The sequence below is a fragment of the Colobus angolensis genome, unplaced genomic scaffold (genome assembly GCF_000951035.1).
Source record: "Colobus angolensis palliatus isolate OR3802 unplaced genomic scaffold, Cang.pa_1.0 Scaffold5, whole genome shotgun sequence".
Classification (NCBI taxonomy): domain Eukaryota; kingdom Metazoa; phylum Chordata; class Mammalia; order Primates; family Cercopithecidae; genus Colobus; species Colobus angolensis.
Genome location: NW_012118487.1, coordinates 33,648,181 through 33,675,433, shown reverse-complemented (window position 1 = coordinate 33,675,433; position 27,253 = coordinate 33,648,181). Strand labels below are relative to the sequence as shown.

General features: G+C 38.0%; 1 protein-coding gene across 1 annotated transcript in view; it reads right to left on the bottom strand.

Moving 5' to 3' along the window:
• Positions 1–27,253, bottom strand: part of DCHS2 (dachsous cadherin-related 2) — a 168,224-nt gene that overhangs the window by 15,784 nt on the left and 125,187 nt on the right. The window contains 3 exon segments of the mRNA XM_011959767.1: positions 11,134–11,285; positions 13,601–13,812; positions 23,938–24,051. Coding sequence (XP_011815157.1) covers positions 11,134–11,285; positions 13,601–13,812; positions 23,938–24,051 — 478 coding nt within the window.

The window sequence follows — 27,253 nt, the reverse complement described above, 5'->3', positions numbered from 1 at the left end:
TAAGCTAAAAGAACAAAGCTGGAGGCATCATGCTACCTGACTTCAAACTATACTACAAGGCTACAGTAACCAAAACAGCATGGTAGTGGTACCAAAACAGCATGGTAGTGGTACCAAAACAGAGATATAGGCCAATGGAACAAAACAGAGCCCTCAGAAATAATACCAGACATCTACAACCCTCTGATCTTTGACAAACCTGACAAAAACAAGAAATGGGGAAAGGATTCCCTATTTAATAAATGGTACTGGGAAAACTAGCTAGCCATAAGTAGAAAGTTGAAACTGGATCCCTTCCTTACACCTTATACAAAAATTAATTCAAGATGGATTAAAGAGTTAAATGTTAGACCTAAGACCATAAAAACCCTAGAAGAAAACCTAGGCAATACCATTTAGGACACAGGCATGGGCAAGGACTTCATGTCTAAAAGACCAAAAGCAATGGCAAGAAAAGCCAAAGTTGACAAATGGGATCTAATTAAACTAAAGAGCTTCTGCACAGCAAAAGAAACTACCATCAGAGTGAACAGGCAACCTACAGAATGGGAGAACATTTTTGCAATCTGCCCATCTGACAAAGGGATAATATCCAGAAACTACAAAGAACTCAAACAAATTTACAAGAAAAAAACAAATAGCCCCATCACAAAGTGAGCAAAGGATATGAACAGACACTTCTCAAAAGAAGACATTTATGCAGCCAACAGATACATGAAAAAATGCTCATCATCACTCGCCATCAGAGAAATGCAAATCAAAACCACAATGAGGTACCATCTCACACCAGTTAGAACGGCGATCATTAAAAAGTCAGGAAACAACAGGTGCTGGAGAGGATGTGGACAAATAGGAACACTTTTACACTGTTGGTGGGACTGTAAACTAGTTCAGCCATTGTGGAAGACAGTGTGGCGATTCCTCAAGGGTCTAGGACTAGAAATACCATTTGATTCATCCATCCCATTACTGAGTATATACCCAAAGGATTATAAATCATGCTGCTATAAAGACACATGAGCACGTATGTTTATTGTGGCACTATTCACAATAGCAAAGACTTGGAACCAACCCAAATGTCCATCAATGACAGACTGGATTAAGAAAATGTGGCACATATACACCAAGGAATACTATGCAGCCATAAAAAATGATGAGTTCATGTCCTTTGTGGGGACATGGATGCAGCTGGAAACCATCATTCTCAGCAAACTATCACAAGAACAGAAAACCAAACACCGCATTTTCCCACTCATAGGTGGGAATTGAACAATGAGAACACTTGGACACAGGAAGGGGAGCATCACACACCAGGGCCTGTTGTGGGGTGGGGGGCTGGGGGGGATAGCATTAGGAGATACACCTAATGTAAATGACGAGTTAATGGGTGCAGCAAACCAACATGGCATATGTATACATAGGTAACAATCCTGCACATTGTGCACATGCACCCTAGAACTTAAAGTATAATAAAAAAGAAAAAAAATAAGGTTTAAGTCCATAAAGCTAAACAAATGAGGAAAGGTATTAGTGGGTGAAATGAATGAGAAATATCAACAATTTCTGGAAGATGCAAGCAGATTGAAGAGCAGTTGCAGATGAGTGGGCCAAAGGAAATCAGAGATTAAAATCCACTCAGAATGTACAGCACCAAGAGTGGATCCCACTGAAAACTGTGAATTTGAGTGATAATGATGTGTCAATGTAGCTTCATCAAATGTAACAAGTGCACCACTCTGGTGGGGATTTTGATAATGAGGGAAGCTGTGCATGTGTGTGGGCAGGGATATATAGGAAATCTCTGCACCTTCTCTCAATTTTGCTGTGGACCTAAAACCACTCTTCCAAAGTCTTTTAAAATGCATTCAGAGGAGCATAAAGATACGTGAGGAGCAGAGTTGCTCTCAAGTCACCAAGGAGAGACTCAATACATGGCAAAAATTGCAGTGAGGTATTTGGTTAATAGGAAGAATATTTTAAATTCAGATTATTTAAACAGGAAGATGATTTATGTTGGTTTAAATACAGGGTACTCATGTCCCTCTTGCCCATTATTCTTCATTCTCAGCCAAAGAATGCCTTTGGTTCATACTTGGAGTTAGTAATATTGAAAGACCTTCTCTGGAGAACTGAAAGTCCCCTCCCAAAGAAAAGTGAACTCCATATACCGCCATTTGTATGTCATCCTGAAAAGTAGTCAACTTCCCGTGTGGTTCATTTGAAAGTGAAGTATGCTAATCAAATCCCTCTAGCTCACTCAGATGTTCTAATGACTTTGACATTGCCTCACTTATATCTAAGAATCAACACTTATTTTCAGAAAGCCTTCAGCATGAAAAAGAAAGCTCAATATAGACAAAGAGAAAAAAAGAAAACAGTGGAAACAGATATTGAAAGGAACAAAATAAAATTTAAAACAATTCTAATTAATACCTTGGAGAGATATCAGAAGACAACATGTGCATAAAATAAGAATTGGATATTATTTTAAAAGTCAAACATCAAATAAGAGCTTTTAGTAGTAAAAACAAATATATAATAGCTTCTCAATTTTTAATTAGAAAATAAAAAATTTTAGAAGATTAAAACTCAGGAAATATCTTCCCGAAATAAAACAACAAAAACTAAACCCACACACAAACAAGAAATGGGAAGTAGAAAATAAAATATAACTAACAAAGAATCCATCTAGGCGATTCAATACCTAATTGAATAGGATTCAGGAAAATGAAACGGCAAAACAACAAACCAAAACTAAAAAATGGGGAGGACATTTTCAATGAAATAGTACAAGAAAATTAAAAGAAATGCCTTTTTATTAAAAGAGAACACTGAATACACAGTACAAGGAGAAACCCACATCAAAATATGTAATCATATTTTAAAGTATTACGGATGATAAGTATAACCTATAAATTTCTAGAGAGAAGGAAAAATTTACACAAAGTAAAAGAATCAGAATGGCAGCCAGGCACGGTGGCTCATGCCTTTATTCCCAGCACTTTGGGAGGCCAAGGCGGGCAGATCACAAGGTCAGGAGTTCGAGACCAGTCTGGCCAATATGTTGAAACCCCCATCTCTACTAAATGGTAGTGGGCGCCTGTAGTCCCAGCTACTCGGGAGGCTGAGGCAGGAGAATTGCTTGAACCCAGGAGGCAGGGGTTGCAGGGAGCCAAGATCACACTACTCCAGCCTGAGTGACAGAGCAAGACTCCGTCTCAAAAAAAAAAGAATTAGAATGGCACCAGACTTCTTAATAGCAACACTGAGTTTCAGAGAATAACAGAGCAATGCCTTCAAAATTCTAAAAGATACTTTCAACTTCTCTATTGCCCACTGCATATATTACATGAAAGAGTAGAATAAAGACATTTTCAGACATGCAAGGGCTCAGATAATTTACTTCTCTGGCACCTTTTCCTGCAAACCTATTGGAAAAGAAAGACATGGGATCTGGAAGTGCTGGCCTGACCTAGGAGAGCTATAAACCAAAGTTATGGGATCTCAGCCTTGCAATAGGTGTATTAACCCAAACTGTTCACGCTAGATGGAGAGGGCATAAAGAAGTAGGAACCAGGTCTTCATGAAAAAAGAGGGCTTGATAGAATATTTGATGAAAGGCAGTTAGAGGAAAAATTAGATGCAGATAACAAAGCTTATGGGATATTTACAAGGAATTAAGTGCATAGATATAGCCAATTGGGCAATCAAGAAAGAAACTCTGGGGGCTTGAGGAGTAGTGATAAAAGGAAATAAAATCATATAATATGATCTGACTATGAAGTAAACATGAATATATTCATATAATATAAACACTACTGATTAAATGAAAAACAGTGATATCAATATAGAAAGAGTTGGAGTGTGAGAAAATAAGGATTTTATACCTATATCTATTATAACAGGAAGTTAAGAGATAATGTTTAAAGTTGTAAATTATTACATACTTGTATTTATAGTATCAGAGAAAATCAGTTAATAGTGTCTGCGTCTGGAGGGTTTTAGCCTTGGGAGAGGTGAAGCAGTGGTTGCTGACTTTCATCTATACTTTACACACTATTTGATTTTTTAAAAAATGTATATATTACTTTCATAATAATAAAAAATCAAATTAAGAAAATATGCTTAGATCAAAATCTCTAATCTTTAGGCATCTATTGAATACTTCTTTTCTGCCTAAACACGCTCAATCCTAAGCAAAAAGAAGAAAGCCAGAGGCATCATATTACCTGACTTCAAGCAATACAATAAGGTTACAGTAATCAAAATAGCATGGTACTGGTATAAACACAAACACACAGACTGATGGAACAGAATAGAAAACTTAGAAATAGAGTCACACACCTACAACCATTCAATCTTTGACAAAGCCAGCAAAAACCAGCAATGAGGAAAGCACTCCCTATTCAATAAATGGTGCTGGGACAACCAGCTAACCAGATGCAGAAGAATGAAACTAGATCCTTACCTTTTACCATATACAAAAATTGACTGAAGATGAATTGAAGATTAAATATAAGACCTCAAGCATAGAAATCCTAGAAGAAAACTTAAAAAAGACGCTTCTTGAAACTGGCCCTGGCAAGAAATTTTTGGCTGAGTCCTCAAAAGCAATTGTAACAAAAAACAAAAATTGACAAATGGGATCTAATTAAGCTAAAGAGCTTCTGCACGATAAAAGAAATAATCAACCTACAAAATGAGAGAAAATATTCACTAACTATGCATCTGGCAAAGGTCTAATATCCAGAATCTACAAGGAACTTAAATCAAAAAGCAAAAACCAAACAATCCCGTTAAAAAATGGGCAAAGGACATGAACAGACACTTTTCAAGAAAGACATACAAGCAGCCAACAAACATAAAAAATGCTCATGATCACTAATCATCAGAGAAATACAAATCAAAACACAATGAGATACCAGTCAGAATGGCTATTATTAAAAAGTCAGAAAACAACAGATGCTGGTGAGGTTGTGAAGAAAAGGGAGCATTAATACATTGTTGGGAATGTAAAATAGTTCAGCCACTTTGGAAAGCAGTTTGGCAATTTCTCTAAGAACTTACTACAAAGTACCATTGGACCCAGCAATTCTACTGCTGGGTATATTCCCAGAGGAAGGTAGATCATTATAGCAAAAAGATACATGCATTTATATGTTCATCACCATGCTATTCACAATAGCAAAAAAGATGGACTCAACCTAGGTGCCTATTAATGGTGGATTGAATAAGGAAAGTGTGATCTATGCAGCTATAAAAAGAATGAAATCATGTCTTTTGTAGAAACATGGATAGAGCTGGAGGCTATAATCCTAAACAAATTAACACAAAAGCAAAAAACCAAAATAGCTCATGTTCTCACTTACAAATGGAAGCTAAACGTTGAGCAAACATGGACATAAACATGGGAATAGTGGACACTGTGAACTGCTGAGGGGAGAGAAGGAGGGGGCATGGGTTGAAAAACTACCTATTGAATACTGTGCTCACTACATGGTGCAATACACCTATGTAACAAACCTGCACATGTATCTCCTGTATCTAAAATAAAATTTGAAAATAAAAAACTAAAAATAAATAAATAAAAATAAACTCTATGAGAGAATTGCATAAGTAATATGCAAATACTATGCCATTTTATACAAGAAATATGAGCATCCATGGATTTTTGTATGGGGGAGTGGGAGGGACATAGTGGAGAGTCCCACAACCAATATCCCATGGATACTGAGAGATGACTGTCACTTTAAGAGATTCTAATGCAAACATATTTTGAAGCCTTCGCCTTTCATTCAGCCCAACCTCTCCCCTTGGTCTCCATGATATTATCTTTTACTAGATCTTTCTACACCCTAAATATATTTTGCAGTTCCTATTTATCTGCTGAATCCTGAGGTGGTGATAAGTCACCACTCCTCAATTCTCATTTTACATATTCTCCCTAGGTAATTCATTTTACACATTTTTCCTGGATGAATCTCAAATCTACATCTTGAGTGAAGACCCCTACCCTGAGCTACAGATTATTATTTTCAATTGCCTAAAGGGTATCTTCACTTTTGTCCTTGTATTGGTCCTTCCACCTCAAATACCCAGAATAAAAAATCATAATCTCCATCTATTCTTCTCCCTGTCTTTCCTAAGCAGAAATTTCAGAACCATTCTATCTCTTTTCTTGCTCAATAAATTCAATTGGTGGTCAGGTTCCTATGGATTCCATATTCAAATCAACATTTTAGTATGTACCTTCCTTCTGTCCCCACTGCACCATCCACGTAACAGACTTTTCATTGCTGCAGTCTAGCTCAGCTTGTTGGCCTAAGCTAGTTCTCTCTCTCTTGCAGTGCATCCATTACAAGGTGTCTTTAGAAATAAAGATACGAACATTCGTTCAACTGCTTATAGTTGTATGTAGTTCACAGAATAATGTATAGTTTCCATTAGGAGACACCAAAAGTCTTTCAAAACTTGCCTGCTGCCCCTTTTATTACCCTACACTTAGTTACTTCTTTGGTGTGCTGTACTACTTGCTACTTCCAAACATACAAAACACTTTCACATACCTATGTCTCTCTTCGTGCCTTTGGCCCCAAATCCTTTGTATTCTCTTTTTCTCAGGGCATCAATAGACTGGGATTCCATTCCCAGCTTTGCTTTTCATGAATTGTGTATTTTGAAAAAGGTAATTAACATCCCATTCCATTTCCTGCGTTGCCTGTAAAATTGCTTTCTCCCACAGTCATAATGAGCATTCAATGGAGAATACACTGAGTTTAGCATTGCTCCTGAAAATAACTGCTTGCCTTGAATATTTATTTATTTTGTAAATGTACATGCATATACTTTTAAGATTCATTCACATCATAAAATAAGCCCTGCAATCATTCACATCGGCTAGAATCATGTTCTACCATGTACTAGCTTCGGATTCTTGGCCAAACCACTTTACCTCTCTGAGTTCCCATTTCTTTATTTTACAAATCATGTCTATTACAAGAATTCAATTAGATAATGAATGTGAAGCAGGAGTTCCATAAATGGCAACTATTGTGATTATTAATGTGCCTTCTGCCATATATTTTACTAGGACTTGATTTTCTTTTTCTTGTCTTCTTTTTTCGAGACGAAGTCTCACTCTTGTTGCCCAGGCTGGAGTGCAGTGGTGGGATCTTGGCTTACTGCAATCTCCACCTTATGGGTTCAAGCGATTCTCCTGCCTCAGCCTCCCAGGTAGCTGGGATTACAGGCGCCAGCCACCTTGCCTGGCTAATTTTTGAACTTTTAGTAGAGGCAGGGTTTTGCCATGTTGGCCAGGCTGGTCTCAAACACCTGACCTCAAGTGATACACCCGCCTCAGCCTCCCAAAGTGCTGGGATTACAGGCGTGAGCCACTGCGCCCGGCCAGGACTCAATTTTCAAGCTCCTTGAGAAAAAGGGCTGTTACATTTGTCTTTGTGTCCCCAGCTTCGTGCTTGATAAATAGCTTTTTATATATTCATAAACATCAGACAGGAATTAACACTGATTTTATAATTTGTCATCAAATTTTCCACTGAATTTTCTTCTGTGTGGCTTAATATGAAAACTAAAAATTATTTAATACATTCATATTTAGTAGAATCATGACTAACACTATCTCCCTTTTTCCATTTTGTGTTTTAATTTATTACTATTATTTTTTTTAAAATGCATCACTAATTAAAGGTTAAACTGCCCAAGTCTTGGAGACTGAAGGATATAATAGGAAATCTTTTCTTTTTCAATTTTTAGTTTTTGTGGGTACATAGTAGGTATATACATTTATGGGTTACATGAGATATTTTGATACAGGCTTGCAATGTGTAATAATTACATCAGAGTAAGAAGGGGTATCCATCACCTCAAGCATTTATCCTTTGTGTTAGAAACAATCCAAATGTTTTAGTTATTTTTAGTTATACTCTTTTTGTTATTTTTAAATGTATAATTAAAGTTTTGACTGTAGTTACCTTTTTGTACCAGCAAATTCTGGGTCTTATTCATTCATTCCAACTATATTTTGTACCCTTTAGCCATCCCCACTTCCCCTCAATCCTCCCCGACCCGTCCCAGCTTCTGGAAACCATCCTTCTACTCCCTATCTGCTTGAGTTCATTTGTTGTAATTTTTAGCTCCCACAAATAAGTGAGAATATGTGATGTTTGTATTTCACTTAACATAATGACTTCCAGTTCCATCCATGTTGTTGCAAATGACTGGATCTCATTCTTCTTTTTTTCATGGCTAAATAATACTCCGTTGTGTATATGTATCCCATTTTCTTTACCCATTCACCTGGATAAATGTACACTTAGGCTGCTTCCAAATCTTGGCTATTGTGAATATTACCGCAATAAATTGTCCACAGAGTGATTTCTCTTTGGTGAGTATATACCTAGGATCAGGAATGCTGGATTGTATGGTAGCTCTATTTTTTTTTTTTTTTTTGAGGAAATGTTTTATATTTTAAAACAAAGGGCTGGAATTGGGATACTTTCCTCAATGAGACAAAATAGCAATACTTCAAAAGTAAAAAGCTGAAAGCTAAATGAGACTGTTTTCAAAATATTCACTAAAGGTGTAGCAGACTAGGGAAAAATCCTCCTTTATTTCTTATTGCCTTAAATATCAAGAAAAGCACTAAAGGACAGAAGCCACACCACACCAGGGGTTGTGAGTGGGTGTGGGGAGAGCCCAGGGAGGCAAGAGGTTTAAGATAATTCCTTGCCTTGGTGATGCTGGAGAGAGAAAGAACGTGTGTAGGGGGTTGGGGCGGGGCGGGGGGTGGGGGTCACCTGTATGTATCTTTCTGTGGCAATGTGTAGGGGGTTCAACTTCTCTCTGTTCTTGCTTCTTCAAGCCTAGAATTAAATTCTTCATGGGAACGGGAGAGAGTCACTTTTTAATACTGGGACCAATTTAATGTTGTAAACATAGAAACCATGACGCAAATAGGAAAAAGTTGAAAGAAATTAGACTTAATTGTTAATTAGGCTCCATTGAGTAAGAACACTGTAACAGAAAGTCCTTAACATCAGAAAATGCTTAGTTCCTAGAACATAGCAGACCTTTAATAATTCCTGAATTTGTAATCACTCAACTAGATTGAGATTTATCTGCAGTCATCCATGGAAGAGGAGAAAAAGTTTCATGCTTAAACAATTACTATAGAAACAGAATAGCAGGGAATATGTTTTAATATATTTAAACAACAAGTACCAATAACTATTATGCTAAAATATTATTTTAAAATTTATAATAGTTAATACAGGATAAAGTCTTAAACTTTTAAAATACTTTTGAAGTATATTAAAAAACTAAACAGTTAACAAGGAGCTAAACATTTACATTTTTAGCGTTGGGAGGTTTTCCAGAGGGTAATTAATCCAATATATCCAGTAAGATATTCCTGTTTAATCAGCTCTCATTGTTCAACCACATGCACACATTATAATTTTTTCATAAAACATAGAAGTAGTCTGGCATAGAAGCATACTGACACTCACTGTCTTTGGTATACTGTACCTGTGTTTTCCTTAAATAGGACGTCTGCTCTGCAGCTCTACAGTGGAAAGAGTGTGACTTAGAAGCAGAATACTTAAGTGCAAGTTCAAGTTTGATCCTCAAATTATCCTATGACTCTGAGCAAGCCACTGTATTTCTGTTGTCTTATCAGCAAATAAGAAAATGCCCACCTTAACATCCTCATGAGGTGCTTGCGAGGATTAAATAGAATACAGCATGGGCAAAGCCTTTTGGAAAAACACAAAAATGAAACATCTATCTAAAGCATACTAAAATGTTCAGTAAGAGAGCTAAGCCTCTCTTGGACCACAGGCTGCCTGACCGTTTCTCCAGAGACAAATAAAATGAACAGTTTCTTATATTTTCTTCCAGAAGCATTCCAAATATGCAGGTGTGCTTTTACTCAAACAGGCAATGCTAGATAAGCACTGTAATGGGTCTCGTTACTGCCTTCACTTAGTCACATATCCTAGAGCTCCATCCTCATTGGCACACAGAGTTATGCCTCTTTCTTTTGTAAAATCAGCTTCATGGTATTCTATTCCAGGGTTTTGCTAAATCTTTAAGCAGTCCCCACTCATGGATATTTTAGAATTCTTAAGAGTCTTTTGATGGCCGGGTGCAGTGGCTCATGCCTGTAACCCCAGCACTTTGGGAGGCCAAATGGGTGGATCACTTGAGGTCAGGAGTTTGAGACCAGCCTGGCCAATATGGCGGAACCCCATCTCTACTAAAAATCAAAAATTAACCGTGCATGGTGGCAGGCGGCTGTAATCCCAGCTACTTGGGAGGCTGAGGCAGGAGAATTACTTGAACCCAGGAGACGGAGGCTGCAGTGAACTGAGATTGTGCCACTACACTCCAGCCTGGGTGACAGAGTAAGACTCTGTCTCAGAAAAGGGGGAAAAAAAAAAAAAAAAAGCCTTTTGCTTCCACAAATTGTGATGCCATCACTATCTCTCTGTACAAGTCTAGTCTTTTGTAGCAGTGATTTTTTTGAACATCAAGAAAACTAAAAGAATATTATTCTTCCCTTTGCTGAATTCTGTATAAGGCTGGCATATCTTAGACTCTAGGGGTACAGAGTTTTAATGTTAAATGTATGCTTTTAATAAGATCATTTCTATTAGATCAAAGAACTGCAACAAGACCTTGAAGACAGTGTTGTACTTTCACATGCAAGAATAAAAAATCAAAAAGCAAGGTATCCCTCAGTCTTCACCATTTTTAAAAAACAATAACAACAGACACCTGCAGAGGGTTCTCTAGTTCATTAGGCATTTCACAAACATTATCTTTTTAGTGTCCCCCATTTAGTGCTTAATAGCATCACAAATTCATAAAATCTTAGAACTAGAAGGGACCTTAAAGTTGTGCTATTTAAATCACTTTTCCCAAATACAAATAATTGCTAAGACTATTCTTAATATCAAAAAGAGTAGATCAAAGAGAATATCAACAAGTTGGATCAAAGGGATAACACATTTACAACTAAGCTTACATAACAGGAAGTTATAGACAAAACAGCAATGTTGTCAGCAAGCAGGCAGAATAAATGGAGCCAATGGATCTGAACCCTGGACCAACCTGTAGGAGCTGGTGAGCTCGTAATCTAGAATCGCTTTTGTTGTTATCACACCACTTAGCGCATCAATCTGGAATGCTTCTTCTTGGTTGCCAGAGAGAATAGAATACTCAATTAGGCCATTCAAACCGCTGTCCAGGTCGGTAGCAAAAACCTGTGAGGAACCGACTGTTTCATTAGACAAGCTTTATTCTGCAATATGGGTTCAGTCTGTTTTTCAGAGACATGCATTAAGAAAGAATCACAACTTGTCAAACATATTTTAAAATCAATGATTAAATGAAATACCAACAAACAACTGAAGCTTACATTTAACTTTATGATAAACTGAGTGACGGAGAAATTCTTCATCCAGAGAATTTCCAAATAGCTCTCAGTAGACATGGTACATGTTTCTGAGGTATAATTTTGTCCCTTCACCCAAGATTCAAATTTCAGGGAGAGAACGTCTGTGTGACTGAGAGAGGTGAGGCAGTTCACAACACCTTTGGCAGGGTGGGAGTGGGAGGCAGGTCAATATCTTGATGACAACCCCACCAGGACTGCATCGACAGAGGGTCAGACCCTCAAAGGAATTTTGTAGGGCTGTAACCAAAGGAGGGCATGGAGCAGTGTGGGGGCAAAAACCCGGAAGCAACCACCACAATTGGTATGAGCTCCAGAGCCTCCTCCGTTTCTAATTTTCTGAACAAGACACAGCGGAATGGTAGTGCTAGCTTCCTGGGAACTCAATGATTGAAAAATGGAAAGAACAAAGTTCATTCTATCTGTCCCTGACTCGGCCTTCTACAAGTCTGCCATAGTCTGAAGCACTGGTGGGTCAGGCTCTCTCTCATTCAGTGTACCTGGGCTTTATATGGGTCTTTGCCTTCACTTATTTCACACTGAACAATTTAGCTCCATCCCAGATAGCATGTGGGACAGAGAAGTGGAACGCTGCAGGGCCCCAGTGTGGGGATCCTCTTGTGACAAGGTGGCATTGGAGGCATCTGCCATCCCCACTGATCAGCCTCACTGGGCAGGGATGATAAAGACTGGAAAAGTGAATGTCCTCACTTTCTTCTGAAACATCTCAGTCATGGCTGAAACCAGGGTAAAGACACAGCACATCCGGAACAGGATGGTGACTAGAGCAATCAGGCTGCTATAATACAAAATACATCTGCAGTCATAGCCTAGGGGATTCCAGATATCCTGGATGGGGTGTAGGGGTACAGAGCTAAAACTCCAAGGCAGCTGAGACTCTATTGGTCTTGTTTTCACCAACAGCAGGGATATGTGCATCAGAAACTGGAATTGAAGTAAAAGAAAGGCTTTTTTTTTTTTTTTTGAGACTGAGTTTTGCTCTTATTGCCCAGGCTGGGGTGCAGTGGCACAATCTCAGCTCACTGCAACCTCTGCCTTCCAGGTTCAAGCAATTCTCCTGCCTCAGCCTCCCAAGTAGCTACAGGTGCCCGCCACCACACCAGGCTAGTTTTTGTATTTTTAGTAGAGATGGCATTTCACCATGTTGGTCAGACTGGTCTCGAACTCCTGACCTCAGGTGATCCACCTGCCCCGGCCTCCCAAAGTGCTGGGATTACAGTTGTGAGCCACTGCGGGGTCTTTTTATATAATGAGCTCTTTACTGCACAGTAAAGAGCTGTTGCAGGTTTTGTCCAGAAAATATGCTAGCATGCCATGTAAACGCCTTACCCCACCTAGCCCAAAGAAAAAGCGGTGTAATAAGCATGAAGTGCTGGCCACAGCTATGACATTCCAGAGGCCAAAGGGAATGGCCATCGCTGTGGTTAACTTTGCCTGGAAGTTGGATTTACACTGATTTCCTTTGCAGTCATAGGAGCTTGGAGAGCTCCTAATGCCCAGCTTCCTGACTACAAAACTTCAATTCAGTAGTGAAGGGAAAGCTGAAACAAACACTTGTCCTGAAGCAGGTGGAGAAAGTATCAAGGATGGGTGGGTTTTACAGCATGAAACTGCCCTGTGAATGGATGCTTCTCCAGGACCTGGGACCTTTTCCTGAGATGGGGCTAGTCCTGAAAGCAGATCCATCCACATGCCTGTTCATCCTTGAAGATTTAGTGTAAATATCATTATTCTGTGAAATCTTACACTTTTCCTCCAGGAGGAGGCTGTGTCTCCTCTCTTCACTCATTACACGAAATGCATACTTCTATTGTATTAATAAATGCATATTTCTAGTGCTCAACAGTGCTCCCAGAGAAAGCAGATGTCAGTAACTGAGCACTGAATAAATAAAGAGGAAGAGACAGTGCAAGAATATCAGATTTTCTTTAACCTAAGGTTTCACCCCATCTATAAAATGTACATGCCCTGGAAAGACTGTTGGACCACAGGGCTTAGAAATTTTGATGTATATTGATTTGTAATAATTCTCTCTCTCTCTCTGTCTCTCTCTCGTTCTCTCTCTCCCTCTCATGCACACACACACAAATATGTTTCTGTTACCTGTATGACACGAGCATTGTAGAATTCGCCTTCAGACACTGATGCTTGGTAAACACTTTGTTCAAAGCATGGTGAATTATCATTCTCATCCTGTATCAAGACTGCTACTTTGCAATAGGCTCTATGCCCGCTACTTTCAGCTAAAACGATGAGTTGTACCTCATTTCTGACTTCAAAATCAAGAAACTTGGGTTCTTTCACAGTGAGTTGTCCTATTTTTATTACCAAGGAGGAAAAAAAGAGAAAATGATGTTGTAGTTATTCTTTTATTTGTATTTTTTTATTTATTTTTGAGACAGAGTCTCTCACTGTCACCCAGGCTGGAGTGCAGTGGCAAGATCTCGGCTCACTGCAACCTCCGCCTCCCGGGTTCAAGCGATTCTCCTGCCTCAGCCTCCCAAATAGTTGGAGTTACAGGCACCCACCACCACGCCCAGCTAATTTTTTGTATTTTTAGTAAAAACAGGGTTTCACCATGTTGGCCAGTCTGGTCTCAAACTCCTGACCTCGTGATTCACCTGCCTTGGCCTCTGAAAGTGCTCAGATTACAGGCGTGAGCCATAGCAGCTGGCCATAGTTATTCTCAAAGTGACCTAAAGCATCTTTGCCTCATGTGCTCACAGCTCACCTGTCCCGCAAAAGCCTCCCACTGGCGGGCCTCCTTTCCCCACCAACCAGGGTCATTGTGAAAAGATTTGGGATCTTGCAGCTGTTTGCAGGTTCAAATATGTAGAGGGAAAGAAACCAGGAGATACCAAGACCTGGGAGCTATCTCTCTCCATATTTCCCCCCTGGCCATGTCTGGTAAGTCTGTCTTGCAAATATATCTTCACTCCAGTCTCACTACTGCTGCCCTCCTTCAAGCCACCAGCACTTCCCACCTTGTCCCCTGCATTAGCCACAAAACTGGTCTCTTCCCCAATCCAGTTTTCATTCTGAATTTAATAATAAAAGACACTGTCATTGTTCTGCATGAAACCCTTCCATGATCATAATCTGCATCTGCTCCTTGAATACTTATTAAAGAGTCATCATGCATACGGTCCCATCAGCCTGGAATGGCTCCCACAGCTATCCTTCCTCAGGGATTTTTCCACATCACCATCCCTGTACCATCCGCTTCCCAAAAGTCTCCTACAAAGCCTCTGCATTTTCCAGCAGCTGCATCATCACTTTGTTCACCTTCACCTGTCTCTGTCCTGTTACTCCTCTTGTTTATAAGCTCCATACACCATCTCTTATGCACCATCATCTCTCCAATGTCTAGCTCAGGGTCTGGCCTCCAGAAGGCGCACAGTAATACTTTTATGCCCTCATATAAAAGGCAGATCCAGGTTAGGGAAGCAGATTTTTGAGGGTGATGCCATGCTCTAGTTTCCCCCACCCCTGGCAAATTAAGAAACTTAGTCCTTTAACATAATTTCCTTATCTAGTTTTTACTGTTTTTTCCTCGACTTTACAACAAAATTTCTGACTCAATGTATTATTTTTATTTACTTGGCTTTCACTGTCAGTAAGTCTATCAGATAGAGAGTTGCTGAATGAACACTAATTTGGAGTTAGAGAAACCTGAAACCAGGCATAAATCCCAGGCCTAGAAATTTAATTTAGGTCAATTACCTGGCTCTACCACCTCCTAACTCTGTGACCTGGATAAGTTATGTGGTTGATGTAAAGCTGAGTCTCCTTTTCTGTAAAATGGGATGTTAACAATGACTTCGCAGAGTGGCTGTGAGGAGCAAGTGACATGATGCATATTTGGAATGTCTCTTTGTAGTGACAGGTAGATTCCATGATGTACTACCCATGTTTGCCTGCGCCTCATCATCACATATGGATTTAATATCTCTGTGAACTCTGAATTTAGAAAGAGAACATTTAACAGCCATAAACGACTACAAGTTCGATCCTCTGGTGGAAGAATCTGTACTGTTCCCAGAACTATGGCCTGGGAGCTGCAGTTTTTATTGCTCTATCTGAATCAGCTTCCCCAGATAACATAGTCCAAGAAGCTTTAGGTCATCTGGTACCTACTTGAATTCTAGTGGGAGGCATATCCTGTTCAGATATTCTATCTTTGTTATTGGGTGCTTTGGGGGAGATTTTGTAGTCTATATTCTGTTAGGAATAAAACCAATATATTATATATTAACTCACTATACTACCAAATTTAAAATTTCATAAACTCAGTATCATTTTTTTGACATCAAATTTAGTTGCCAGTTTAGTACTAGAACCAAATTACTTCACAAACCACAGTCTGTCGTGACCAACACCCCTGGCAGAAAATTTAGAGTAGCTCTAACTTTGGGCAGCTGGGGAATAATAAAGATGCCTTTGATATGCTGGTGATGAAACTAGGTGGGCTTCAGAAACCTCCCTGAAACAAAGGCAAATTCTCACACTCCAAAATGTTACCGGAGCCCGAGTCTCAGGTGGGTCCACAGCTCTCACCCAGATCTCTTGTCTCCACCAAACAGAGCACTTGCCTGGCTATCATGTTCTGTTACTGTTTGTAAAGGAAAAATAGAATAGAAATGCAACACTAAACTGCCCATGTCACTGAGGAGAAAGTGTGCCAATTATAGTGCAGATCAAAGTAGATTTTTAATAAAAGGCTTGTGTTTAGGCTTTGATAATTGGAATTTTGCACTTGGAATGGATCGACGGTTCTAATGCTTTCCTTGCATGGTTTTTATTTTTCGGGTAATAACTGGCATATGCTGTGAAAGTCGTGCAAGTAGAAAAGACAATAACCAGTCTGTGGGATGATTCAAGGCTGGCTCATCTACTAGATTCACATTTTTCCTTGGATAATACATGTGTAGTTTTCGCAAAGGCATCAAGCATGTACTGTCATCAGTGAGATGAAAGTACTACTGGGCTCTGTCTAATGGTATAAGCGGAAACTAACACCTTCCTTAGAGTAAGAAGCCTCACAAATGCTAACTTCATGTTCTTGCTTATACGCTGATGTGCCACTTATGTAATAACTTGAGAAAAAAACTGTAGTAACATTTTTCTTCTAATACATACATTGTATACATTGTATAGCTTTTGGCAGAGTTATGAAATACACATCCAAATGAGATTAAGATTCATCAAATGCTACATGCTTGATAACATAATCAGGTTATTTTCATCAACTATATACTGTGTACATGCATTTGTGCAAACCAAAGCAGAATGTGATATTTATGTTATTCAGTAGCTTTCAAACCCTCTCCTACTTAAACAATGTCTTTGAAACATTGAAAGTTTGATCAGTTTTGTTTTGCGCCACTCTAATAAATACTAAAATGAATGCTATTCCTCTGTTATTTACATACAAAACCTTAGTCAAGCTCTAAAATTGCCGCTGGTTTAGAGAGTGAGAAATACATGTTTTTACGCTAAAGTGGCATGAAGTTTAAATACAGAGTCAATTTGGTTTGTGACTATGGAACAGAGGGTAAACTGGCACAAATTGACAGAAAACACAGTTCTCATCAGAGATCTGTCTAATGACAACTTATTAAACGAATTACTAATAAAATGGTTTTCTCACACTTTTATTCTTGTTACTATAATCTTAGAGATAAATATTATTGATTTATTATACGTATTAGTGTCACATTTTAAGTGGTGTATGTTTAAAATACATACATTCAGAAAACCTATACAATTAGATACAATTTTAATGGTAATTTGTCAAAGGTAGCATAAAAGATGCATTTAATATCACAATTAAAGTTTTAAAAAAGCTTTCTTGACAGCAGTATAGTAAACTATACACTTAACCAATCTTCATGATAAAAACAACTAAAATGCATGATAAATTATATATATAATACACATATATGCATAGATATGTATGTGTATGTATTACAATGCAATATTGAGTTGGTACAGTTGTTAAGAATTCCACAGAGGACAAAACAGAAATGAAGACAGGGATCCTGAGAGGTTAGCAAGTAATAACAGCTCAGTTTTGTTTCAAAGATTTCTACCACAACCTTCTATCTTACTATTCATTTCTGATAGTTGCATGGAGTGTGGAAAATAAGGTGAGAACTCACAAAAGGTGAAGAGGCTAATAGGAAAAACCAGCAGAAAGCTGGACACCTAAAGGCTACATATATTCTAAATCAGTGGCCATTATTGGAAAAAAAAAAAAAGAAAAGAAACAAAACTGAAACTGAAGCAGAATTAGCAATGTGAACATAACTGAAATTTGCTGAAGTGTTTCAAATTGTGTAGATATTAAAGAACAAAATCATGAATACAATCCTCAGATGGAATGCACCATCAAAGTCACCCATATGATCACAGAAGGATTACAATCTGCAGCAACAGTGACGAGTTAAAAAGAAAGAGACTACAACTTCTAATTACAATGTTCTTCCAAAAGGTATTGGCCAAAAAAACACCAGAAACTTGACTCCTTTTTTTAACCTTGGTGTTGATTGAAAGGGAGAAAAAAAACCTTATGTATTAGTTTAAGCCTGAATTTATGGTAGCTACACTATCACAGTTATACATATTTAAAACTCTTAGAAATTAAATTTAAACTAGCTTCTCCCTGATGATTCTCCAGGTGAATTGCAGAAAAGAAAGCAATTCCTCTTTCACGGGCATAAATTCAACCAAGGCTTCAAAGAATCGTCAAAGAGCTTTCAAGGATAATGAGTAGCTCATAGTCTACAGGCACTAAAATCATAGAGAAATAAGGCACCATAAATGACAGAAAGCAACCCATAGACAACAGAACCCAACAATCAAAGACTTCAGATGCAGGAATTGTTGGACACAGAATTATTATATATGTTTAAATACATTAAAAACCCTTGGAAATAAGAGCAAGGAACAAGAGGCTATTTTTCAAAAGCAAAGAAGAGTTGAAAAAGAACTCAACAGAACTTTTGGAAATGAAAAATACAATTCCCCAGAATGAAGAGAAAGACAGATGAAAAATATAAAAAAGAGATGTAGGAGAGAGTCACATAGCCCAACATTTGTGTAATTGGAGTTCCAAGAAAAGATACAAATGAATGGCGTTTAGATCAACAGCTGGCTTCTTAATGCAACAATGGGATGCCAGAAGCCAGTAGAATAATATCTTACTATGATGAGAGAAAATAACTGTGAATCTAGAATTACAAGATGAGCAAAAGTATTTTAAAAGCATGGATTAAATAACTACATTTTTTGACTACCTAAATCTGAGAGAGCTTACTATATAAACCCTCACTAAAGGAGATAGTTCAAGCAGAAAAAAAAAAAATAATAGAAGAAAGGCTGAGATGTAAGAAAGAATGGTTAGCAGAGACATCAGCAAGGATGCAGCTAAATCAGCTGAAAAATACTACTAATGCCTAATTTGAAAGAATCAAAATTGTGGTCACAAAAGCATGTAAACTGAAACAGGAGCACTTGGAGATCAATAATTGCAAATCTCTTGTATTACTCAGGAAGAGAATATTGATTAATGTTGGACTTCATATATATTAAAATAACTAGGCTAGCCACTGAAATAAGAGAAATAACTATATAACTTCAGACAGGAAAGTGGTCATTTTCAGATATGATTTTATGTGTCAAATATACAGAAAAATGTCAATCTCTAGTTTGCAAATTTGCTAGACAAAAAAAATCAAAAGACAAAAGTCAGTTTCAAATACATACACCAGCATTGTCAGGAAAAGCAATTTTTTTTCATTTACCATAGCGAGAAAAAGTATAATATACTTAGGGGAAATCTAACAAGAAACATGCAAGCCTGTACATTTCATTCTTTGCTATTTCTCTTTAACATGTAATGGTTTATGCACTGTAAGTTATAGTAAAAATGTCAAGCAAAGGAATAAAGTCATAGAAGAGTACATATCATGATTCTATTATCATACTTAAGTCAAGGTAAAAGTAAATGACATATTATTTAGAAATTCAAATGCAGTGGAAAAGTTATAACCAAAAATGTCAGTGATCAGTTGGGTGCAGTGGCTCATGCCTATAATCCCAGAACTTCAGGAGGCCAAGGCAAGGAGATTGCTTGAGTTCAGGAGTTTGGGGCCAGCTTGGGCAACATAGTGAGAATCTGTCTTTGTTTATGAGAAAAAAAGAAGCCAGTGATCAATACAAATTCAAGTTACTAATTATCTCTGGGACAAAAAAAGAGAGACATGAAGTGATGTGTGTGCTAATTGGCTCAGTTTAGATATTCCGCAATGTACACACATTTCTGAACAACAACAAAAACAAAAACAAACAAGCAAAAAAAAGAAATGAAAAAAGAGATAAAAAGGAAGGGGCACACAGAAACTTTTGAAAATTTGAAAATTCTAGTACAGTAGTTCCCCCTTCCCTGTGGTGGATATATTCTAAGACCCCCCAGTGAATGTTTGAAACTGTGGATGGTACCAAACTCTATATGTACTATGCTTTTTTCTATATATGCATACCTACAATGAAGTTTAATTTCTAAATTAGGCACAGTAAGAGATGAACAACAATGACTAATAATAAAATTGAACAATTATACTGTAATAAAAGTTACGTGAATGTGGTCTCTCTTGCAAAATATCGTATCGTACTGTATTCATCCTTCTTCTTCTCGTGATGATATGAGATGACAAAATGCCTACATGATAAGGTAAAGTGAGGTGAATGACTGTGACGTAGCAGTAGGCTACTACTGAACTTCTGATGGTATGTCAGGAGGAGGATCATCATCTGCTTCAAGTGGTCCTGGATCACAATGATGTCGATGGTTGGAAGGTTGGATGTCAGGAACAGATGACGCTGATGGTTGGGAGTACTTGAGAGTTGCAGGTTGGTTGGTTTTTTTTTTTTTTCTTTCGCCAAAACCTTTTGGAAATCCTTGTAGTAAAAGCTTGTCAGTTTTTGGCCAGGTGTGGTGGCTCACGCCTGTAATCCCAGAACTTTGGGAGGCCGAAGTGGGTGGATCACGAGGACAGGAGATCGACATCATCTGGCTAACAGTGAAATCCTGTCTCTACTAAAATTACAAAATATTATCTGGGCATGGTGGCGCACGCCTGTAGTCCCAGCTACTTGGGAAGCTGAGGCAGGAGAATCGCTTGAACCCAGGAGGTGGAGGTTGCAGTGAATCAAGATCATGCCACTGCACTCCAGCCTGGGCAACAGAGCAAGACTTTGTCTCAGAAAAAAAAAAAAGAAATTGTCAGTTTTTAATCAAAGTGTTGGTACAGAAGTTATAATCCTATGATCCTATGGGTGACTTCAATGCTGCACTTTATCTGAGGATTGTATTCTATAATTTTGTCTTTTCATATCTGTGTGATTTGAAACACTTGAGAAAATTGCAGTAATGTCTACATTGTTGGTTCTGCTTTAGTTTCTTGTCTTCCCTTTCTCTGCAGATGACTCAAAAAGTTCTTCCTCATTTATTAACATTTCTCAATGGCTTTCAATATGTTCTTCTACTTCTTCATCAAGCATGTTGGCAAACCTTTCTCCACCAACTTGTCTTGCTGTGTGAATTATTTTCCTAACTTTTCCATCAATCCCCAGGAAGCCATTAAAATCATTCATGACTTCACTCTAGAAGTTCTTCCAGCAGGCATTACAGTTTCTGGTTTTAATTCATGCATTGCAGCTTTGATGAACGTTACTGCGTCAGCAACAGTGAATGATTTCCAGCATTACATTACATCCAGATTATGGTCTGCATCAATTAATGGCTGATCAAATACCAGGCAGGTGTGTGACCCTGACAAACCAGATGATGCCTGCTCAAGGGGCTGAAGCAATGAGGTTTTATTTGGAGGTAAAAATACAACCTCAACATTTTCATTTTCATAGCAGGATGGCCAGGCGCATTGTCTAATATTAACAGAACTTTGACCTTTCCTCATCCAAGTATTTTTTTTTTAACTTCTGGGATGAAGCACTGGAGGACTCATTCCCTAAACAAAATGGCCATCACACACACCTTCTGATCATGATGCCACAACATGGGCAGATAATTTTTTGTTTTAGAGACCATGTGGGTTCTTCACTTTGTATGCTACACTTGATTTTATCGTATGCCTGCAGTGTTGCCACATAGTACCAGAGTTCATCTGTCCATGTTTTATGCCCTGGTGCTTCCTTTGTACTTTTATGCATGTAGGTTCCATTGGGCATCTTCTTCCCCAAAAACCTAGTTTTATGGCAATTCGAGATTGGCTTTAGATGGTTTCCTTTCTCCTTATTCAACATTTTCAGAAATGCGGCAGCACCTTCTTTGTTGGCAGATGCAGCCTCTCCAGTAGTTTTTGTATTTTTCAGTCCAAACCTATTTCCAAATCGGTAACCATCTCTTATTTGCAGTAAGTGGCTTAGGGTCACTCATTTCTGGGGATTCCTTGCTGAAGCCTTCATAGAGGGCTCAATGCTTTCTGGTGCAACATGTTACTGTCAAATTGAACACGTTTTTCCATTCAGGTCTTCCACCCCCAAATTTAATGCCTTTTCCATTCTTAACTAAGCATTTACCATGCACTGTGGCCATGACTTTTGCATCGTGAGGTGCTATCACAAAACTAGCACAATTTTTTTTTCTTTCTTCAAAATTTCACAAGTAGACTATTCATTCTTACTGTAGATCTTAGCAACCTCAGCATACAATCTTTTATCTTTTCTTATTAAATTGAGAACTTTCATCTTTCACTTCCAAAAAAAAAAAATCAAAAAACACTTTACCACTTCTCTTTGGCATATCCAAATTGCCAGAATACTACGCTTGTGCTTTGGGGCCATTATTAAGTTCCATAAGAGTGACATGAATATAAGTACTGCAATATGTGACTGTGGAACTGAGAATTGAGACAGCTACTGACTAATAGACAGGGAGCATGTACAGTGTGGAGACCCTGGACAAAAGGAGGATTTACTTCTGGGTAGGACGGAGTAGGATGATGTGAGATTTCATCAAACTACTCAGAATAGTGAGAAATTTAAAACATATGAATTGTTTATTTCTAGAGCTTCCCATTTAATATTTTTGGGCCATGGTTGACCACAGGTAGCTGAGCCTGGAGAAAGAGAAACTAAGGATAAGGGAGGACTACCGAAATGTCTGTTTCCAGAGATGGGTGGCATGTATATGGGTTTTTATTTTACTATTGTCCATTAAACAGTCTTATACATTTCAACATACCATCTGGCAGATATTTCACAGTCAAATTTTAAAACTCAATGTATACAAGTTATTTAATCAAAAAATAAAGATGTTCCTGTGAATGACCTCTTTGGACTAACTCTAGGAAGATTTTATCTGCATTTTAATGATGGACTATAGAAGAAATAAGACCAGGTCTGGGCCATGTTAGGAGTGTGGTGGCAGAGGATCTGGATAGCCTGGGAAAATATGCCAGCTCTGTTACTCTTCTTTCTTCCTAAGCATTTTAATCTCGGCTGCTTTCCCAGAACCCTCAGACACCTGGACTGCAAGAAAATTAAGACTTGGTGATGTTCACAAATGGCCCTTTTGTGAACAGGCTTTCTACACCACCCTTTAATGCAACAACGGGATGAAGAGATGAAGACTTCTAGCAGGCTACCTCAGAAAGGTTGCTGACCAAAGGCTGTGTGGACCAAAAAGTCATAACACCACCCTGGATGACAGGACATTTACCTAAGGAATTACCCTTTCTCAATTCTTCCCAGGTGCATGTAGTATAGATTAAATAAGGCAGTTGTATGGCAACATAGACATTATTAGAAACATTCTTCTTGAAGTTTGACAACAAAGCAGTAGATGTGTATCTACTACAGAGTCGTTAGTGAAAAAAAGTACGTTTGAAATAATCAGTTGGTATTCATTTAAAACAGTAATGGTCTTACTGAAGCTAAATTTATTACATGCTGTGTTTGGAAGTAATTTCTTTACCACTGTATAGAAACCTTCGCAGCTGTTCTTTTTTGGTTGTGTTGTTGACATTCAGTAGCAAATTACAAGAATCTCTGATGAAGATTCCTTACAGCTAGACGTGTTCTTATTTTGAATTCGGACTCAGTGTCAATGATCTCACTACTTTATCTCCAATTTTCCCAAATAGATGAGTAAATTGTAAGTGGAAGCTAATTTATCTTCAAAAGTTTGAAGGGCAGGATAGACACTGTCTAATTTGGAAATATTAAGAATATAATTCTTAGAGAATATAAACAAATAGTCCTTGATTTCTCATAATTTTTCAGAGGCTAGCCTAAAAAATTCTTTCTTGCTTGCTTTTTAAATTATTTAGCTCTAACAATTTCTACTTTGCCAATTTTGCAGAAATAACATCAAACGGAGTAGAAAATAAAGCTATTATAGGGTAGAGAAGGATTACCTGACTCAGAGCACAGGGAAAGAACGCCATCTTCATTTCCACTAAAAATTGAATATTTCAGGCTGTCCTGAACTGAGTCAGGAGCAAAAGCTTTTACAGTCACAATAGAAGTACCTGCAAAAATTAGGTAAAGAAAGAACTCCATTAGGATTTAAAAAATTTCATGGAAACACAAGAGAAAATACTGGTTATTTATTATTTGCCTACTATGTTTTCACTTGTTGATTCATTCAACAATAGCTTATTGTCTTCGATGAGTCAGATCCCATGCTAGGTGCTGGGGATATGCTAGCAAACAAGATAGAAAAGATCTCTGTCCTCATGGTGGTTATTAACTGGTATAAGGAGACATACAATAAACCATTAAAACATACATAATCATAGAAAAGTTTTCAACTGTGCCAGGTCCCTAGAAAGAGAAAAATAAGGTTACTTGATATAAGGTACTTCTTTTTCAGGGGAAGCACCAGACTTTAGAGAGGTGTGGGGACAGTGAAGGATAGGAAGCCATAGAAACAGCTGGAGGAAGAGGATTTTGGGAAAAGGAGCCACCACCACAAAGGCTGTGGGCTAGGAAAGGACTTGGTTGGGTAAAGCACAATGAGTAAGGGAAGAGGCAGAAGGTGGAGGTGGCAGGATAAGCAAGGGTCAGATTCTTGTAAGTGCAAAGGGAAGTCATGGAAGCATTTTAAGGAGTAGAGTAAAACATGATTTACTTTTTAAAAATATCATACTAAGTGCTGTGAGAACAGAGACGAGAGGGGTAAGAATGGAGCAGAGAGGCCAATTAAGATAATACTGCAATAGTCCAAGCAGGAGATAATGACCTAGGACTGTGGGATGGGAGATGGAAAGACATGGACAGATTAAAGACATTTGACACACTGCCCCAAAACATTGGAGCTAGGAGTGGGAAAGGAAGCTATAGAAGCATTAAGAGAAGAAATATTCCCTCAACCAGCTTCTGATCTAGCTGTCGGTAAAAGCAACCCAACTAGAGAGTAACCAACAACTTAACGGCAAGACATGAATTCATTCAAGATTTGTTCACATAGAGCAGGGGCAAAGAGATAACTTTAAGGAAGAAACAGAAATTCAGTTAGGTATAGGAATTGGAAAGACAAAAGAGAAGGAAGTCCTTTTAAGTTATGGGAACAGACTAAATACCAACATGAAAGAAGAATTAGCAAGGACTGATAGAGGCAAGAAGGCAATCCTTGTAATTAGATATAGAACCAAATAAGGCAGGAGTAGGGAATAAATTTAAATAGGAAGTATAAATACAATGTGAAGAAGGGTAAGAGAGGTAGGCAAGAGAATGGGAGAGCTTGAGAGCTAAGGAGATAAGTGTGGCTTTATGTGAAGAATCAGCTAATTTTTCTGTCAAGGGCCAGATATTAATTATTTTAGGCTTTACAGGTCACACAGTCCTGTTGCAAATACTCAAATCTGTTATTGTAGTATGAAAGTAGTCACAGACAATGCAGAACCAAGGGAGTGTGGCTGTGTTTCAATAAAACTTTATTTACAAAAACAAGTGGATGAGCAGATCCTGGCTTTATGTGATGGGAAGCAATGAAGAAATGCCAAGTTCTTGAGGGAACTGATAAACTAAGAGAAGATGCTGAGTGCCTTTAAGGCAAACTGGGTAGGGCAGCTGTCTATATGGGAAGCTCTGGGGAAAAAAGTCATCTACAGCAGCTGGAAGGGTCCCAAGGATTCATTTGGTCTCCAAGTCAGTACCTTGATGTCCTTGTAATATTTTATGTCTTTTGCTGCTCATCTATCCCAGTTGTCTATGTGTCACCCTCCTAGGATTGCCTGCCTTGTTTTGTAAAAGTATTTTTTTACTTACTCAATTTCATTTACGTGAAATTTACATACAATAATCTGTACATATTTTAAATATATAGTTCTATGAATCTTGAAAATTATACACACCTGTGTAATCAGTATCATAAGCACGGAATATTTTCTATGATCAGTATCATGATCATAGCATATGTTCAACACCTCAAAATGTTTTCTTATGCCCATTTCAGTTTTCTTTCACTTTTGGCTCCAATAAATCACCAATCTGCTTTCTATAAATTAGTTCGGCCTCTTAAATTTCATACACTTGTGAATTACACAATAACTGATTTCTTTTGCTCAGTATAATTTTTTGAGAATCAAGCATATTATTTTATGTATAAAAATTCATGCAATTGTTATTGCACAGTAGTATTCTATTAAATGGAAAACCACAATTTCTTTTTCATTTACCTTGGGATGGGCATTTGAATTGTTTCCAGTTTTTGGCTATTATGGAAAAAACTGCTATGAACATTCACACACAAGTGTGTGTGTGGACCCATGTTTTCGCTGATCAAGGGTAAATACCTATGGTAAGTATACATTTAACTTTATAAGAAAATGCAAAACTGTTTTTCCAAAGTAGTTGTATCATTTTACATTTCTGCTAACAACATATGAGAATTGCAGTTGCTCTACTAATATGGTTTGGCTTTGTGACCCCACCCAAACCTCATCTCAGACTGTAATCCTCATAATCGTCACATGTCGAGGGAGGCACCAGGTGGGAGGTGATGGGATCATGGGATCATGCTGTTCCTGTGATAGTGACTGAGTTCTCATGAGATCTGATGGTTTTATAAGGCAATTTTCCCTGCTCTTACTCGCTGTCTCTCACTTACTGCCATGTAAGGCATGCCTCTTCCCCTTCCGCCATGATTATGTTTCCTGAGGCCTCCCCAGCCATGCAGAACTGTGAGTAAATTAAACCTCTTTCCTTTGTAAGTTACCCAGTCACGGGTAGTATCTTTATAGCAGTGTGAGAATGGACTGATACATCCACATTGACTGGTATTATCAATCTTTTAAATTGTAGCCATCTTAGTGGATATGTAGCAGTATCTTACAGTGGTTTTAATTTAATTTCTCTGATGTCTGATGATATTGAGCAATTTTTTCATGTGCTTATTGGCCACTTCCACCCCTCTTTTTAATTCATGTTTGGTCCTTGGCCTCCTGTTTTCTACTCACCTACCATTTCTGAGAAACTTCCTCATAGTTCCACTTTTACACTGTTGGTAAAAATGTAAACTAGTACAACCACTATGGAAAACAGTGTGCAGATTCCTTAAAGAAGATCCAGCAATCCCACCTCTGGATATCTACCCAGAGGAAAAGAAGTCATTACACAAAAAAGACACCTGCATATGCATGTTTAGGGCAGCACAATTCACAATTGCAAAAATATGGAACCAGCCCAAATGCCCACCAGTCATCAAGTAGATTAAGAAAATGTGATACA